This window comes from Arachis ipaensis, chromosome B06 (assembly GCF_000816755.2).
Source record: "Arachis ipaensis cultivar K30076 chromosome B06, Araip1.1, whole genome shotgun sequence".
In the NCBI taxonomy this organism is placed as follows: domain Eukaryota; kingdom Viridiplantae; phylum Streptophyta; class Magnoliopsida; order Fabales; family Fabaceae; genus Arachis; species Arachis ipaensis.
Window position 1 is genome coordinate 15,473,961 of NC_029790.2, and position 3,822 is coordinate 15,477,782.

At 38.0% G+C, this 3,822-nt stretch overlaps 1 protein-coding gene across 1 annotated transcript in view; it reads right to left on the reverse strand.

Moving 5' to 3' along the window:
* Positions 1–3,822, reverse strand: part of LOC107646453 (mediator of RNA polymerase II transcription subunit 14) — a 30,906-nt gene that overhangs the window by 5,209 nt on the left and 21,875 nt on the right. The window contains exons 3-5 of the mRNA XM_016350636.2: positions 2,658–2,944; positions 1,324–2,400; positions 698–784 (exon numbers count right to left, since the gene is read on the reverse strand). Coding sequence (XP_016206122.1) covers positions 698–784; positions 1,324–2,400; positions 2,658–2,870 — 1,377 coding nt within the window. The 5' untranslated portion in view covers positions 2,871–2,944. The remainder of the gene's footprint in view (positions 1–697; positions 785–1,323; positions 2,401–2,657; positions 2,945–3,822) is intronic.

The following is a 3,822-nucleotide window of genomic DNA, read 5'->3' on the forward strand; positions in this document are numbered from 1 at the left end:
CTGAGTAGTTTTTCATTCTTGTAACATATATTTCTTTTTCATACAACAAAAAAATACTTTTAAATATATATTAAATAGAATAATTATTTACTTTAGGCGGTGTTGATCACCGGCAAAGCAACCCATGTCAACAGCAAACTGTTTCCTGTTGACCGCGGAGCACAACAAAGACGTCGATAGGTAAAAGTGAACTTGGAACAATGCCCGGCCCACCTCGCCCAGCTGCAGCTAACATGGATAGGGTTTGATTGGTAAGACCACCAGGAGCAGACATGGCAGTGTTTCCCGCAGGACCAGAGGTAGGCTGGCCAATGTTTGAAGTTGAGCTACCAAGAAGTCCTTGTGGTTGTATATAACCAGTTTGTTTAGGTATGGAAGATAGAGCAGCTGCAACTCCTGGAACAGGACCAGCTCGAGCTGGCCTGGTTGCAGCAGCCAGATCATGCAAGGGAGCCGCAGTCAGCCGAATGCAATCCAAAAGCGATGAAACTTCAGCTCCATTTATGAAATCTTCTAGAAACTGTATAAAGTAAAAGCATAAAAAACATTCTGATCAAATGATATTGTTGTATCTACACCCAATAAGTAGCATAAGTAACCAGAGTATGTAAGAAATCGACCAGCTGTAGTCAAAGGAAAGAAACAAACAGAAATCAGTTCACAAAAAAACAAATCTACCTTAGTATGGGGACAAAACTCCAAGAGTAAAAAAACATGAGGCATAGGCACGCACACGCAACACCTCATACCCTTCAGATTCCTTGCTGAAGCATTTATCATCCTTCTACAGACAAAAGCAGCTTCATCTTTTAAAATTTAATGAATGGTTGAATGGGAAAGAGGTAGGATATAATATTACAAGATTTGTAAAAGGGTATCACAAATTCAGCCACAAATCGTATCATAGGTTGCAAAATTTAAAGGCCAACTGTGTTTACTGGAAAATTAACTACATGTCAAAAGTGTTCAGCAGCAAAGTATTTACCAAGCAGCGGAAATTCCACACACACACACACATACATACATACATAACAGACAGAAGATATCAGAATCTAGCTACAGATAGTCCATGCAAGAATGATGAGAAGTACTTATGGTGGCAAAGTACGAAAATAGTCAAATATCCGTAATTCACGGTATAGTTCTCGAAAGTTACAAGAATGTTAACAGAGGAAAACCCCAAATTGGGGTGATACCAAACAAGAAGCATCAAACCACATATGCCAAAACCCAAAAATAAAAATAAAAATAAAAATAAAAAAATTGCCCGATGTAGCATATCAAATTGATACTCCAAATGTTCCCTAACAAATGTACACTAACCTGTTTATATTCAACATCAGGTCCACCCAAGTGAGACTGGAATACAACATCATCTGCTGCTCGACAGACGTGGTTATTTTTTCCCAGTTCTCTTTTAATTTCCAGTAGACGAGTATACCGGTTGCAGCTAATAGCTCTTAACAGCAACCTCTCAACATCAATACAATTCTGGTCCAAGAAAAACTCTGCCTCCTTGCCTGTTAGTGGATCTATGACAAAATTGCTGTGTATGCACTTTATCTGAAGATCTGGCCCAGGTTCAATTTTTATGAATGGGCATGCACCTGAGTCAGACATGCCAGCATTTTTATCGAACTCCAGCCAGTATATGATTTTTAAACCAGGAGTTCGAGGACCGGATGAATCAGATTCCCCGTCAGGGTTCTGCATGGAACTGGAACCTGCCGCATGACCCATTCCACCCTCGGATATGAGCTCAAATCGAATTGCATCTTTCCATCTTCCCTGTCGAAGAGCTTGCACTTGCCTGATGACAGTATCCATGACAAGTGAAACACATAGATCGTGAAGAACCGAGTACAATATTGAAAATGGATTTTCTGCCGCAGCCATTCGTCTCTCTAGATCATCCCCGAGAACATGGCGCCGCATTAATTTCAGTTTGATAGGTTTATTCTTCTCACCAACAAGTAGCTCCAAATGTAATATCCTCCACATGGACAAGTTTCCCCTGTAACCAAGAGTCACTAAAACCTTAAACTCTCCATCCACCTTAATCAATGCCGTACCATCGGAAACTTTTATCTCGGAAATTTCCTTCGTAAGAGAAACTTCTAGCAATTTCGACCGCACAAGCGCGTCCAGCTTCTTCAAAGCAGGCTTTTGCTGTTCTTCATTCAAGGTATACTGAGTACCAACATCCTCTATACATTTAGGCAACCGCTGGTAACTCCCCGTTAAGAGAATGTCAATGGCAGAGGGCACATCAGAAACCGGAGCACGGGCTTGCTGAAGCCCCTCGTGCATAAAAAACAAAGAATCCGCAGCTTGAGTAAAACACATATCGTGATTTGAAACAGTCGAAGCCAGCTGCTGGTAGTGCTTTATCAAAGGAACCTACACAGCAAAAAACCTATAAGCACATCCCATCCAACAAAGAAAGAAAGAAAGAAAAAACTTCCTTTCCCTGATTTATAACAGCTTTTAGTTTTCAGCTCAACCAGTGCCCCAAACCACCCCTTAATTCTATTCATTATCAATTATGTATCTCCCAAATACACAAAGTTTTGGAATTTGTAGAGAGACCAATGGATTGAATGAAGAGTAGTGCTATGCAAGAAAAAATAGCAAGATTTGATTTTTGGCGGGGTAACCTGTTGGCACCACTTGGAGAGCACATTGAGGCGGATCATGCGCTGCTGGGTCTTGCTGAGGAACTTGAGGATACTGATCTTCTTGTCTGTATCGGACAATTCGGTGGACCTGCATTTCTCAACCAGTTCTTTCAGGTTGCTGTATGAATCTTGGGCAGCTCGGGAAACCAGGGTCGACAGCTCCACCGTCTGTTGCCCTAACTCCGCAGCCATGTCTGTCTCTCAATCCTCAGAAATTAGGGTTCTCTTTTCCGATCTGTGTTCCGTTCTATTCCGTTCGTTGCAGCCTACGCAGCAAATTTCCCCAATTTTGTTCCAATGAGAGCGAGCAAGGTAGCAAGAAGCAGGTATGAGTAGGAAGCAGAACAGGGCTTATATGGTTTCGTTGGACTAATAGTTTAGGAAGCGGTTCTGGTATCCCGTTGTAGTTGAGCGAAACTTCGATGTTCCGTTAGTCTTTACCATTCAGATATAATATAAATAATGTAAATGGTTAAGATGATTAAGATTGTGCTTGAGTGAATATGATTTGTCTTCACTGACCATATACACTGATATAATATAATTCAGCCAAGCGGTGGTGCTACTTTCAACTGAGTTGGGAAGTTTTTAAGCTTGGTCTCCTCTAAGAGAAACTAAAATTTATATCTATTTTTTAAAAGATTTTTTTCTTAAATAAAAAAGATATTTTCACATAATAAATGAACAAAAAATACTTTTATCTTATTTTATCTAAATATAATTGATAGATAAAAAGATTTTTTTACATGAGATATTCAAACATAAAATTACTTTTACTTTTATAACAAAATCTTTTAAAAAATATCATTAAAAAAAAAGATCTTTTTCGAAAATGACACCAAAACAATAGCTCATGCTTAAACGCTTCTGGTTAAGTATGGAGTGCTGCACACATTATTAATTCATTAAATCTAAACTCTTCATTTATTATATTTTAATTGAATGGTCTATATTTTATCAGGTTAATCATTATTTTTATAAATTTTGAATTTTTTTTATAAATTTTAGATATTGGGCTGAAGTTTAAAACAAAAAAATAGTATATAAATATTAAAAGTAACTTGTTTATACCAAAAAAAAAGTAACTGAGTTTTAGAATTAAAATAAATAATACATAAAAAATAAGTTAAAATTCTTGCACCAA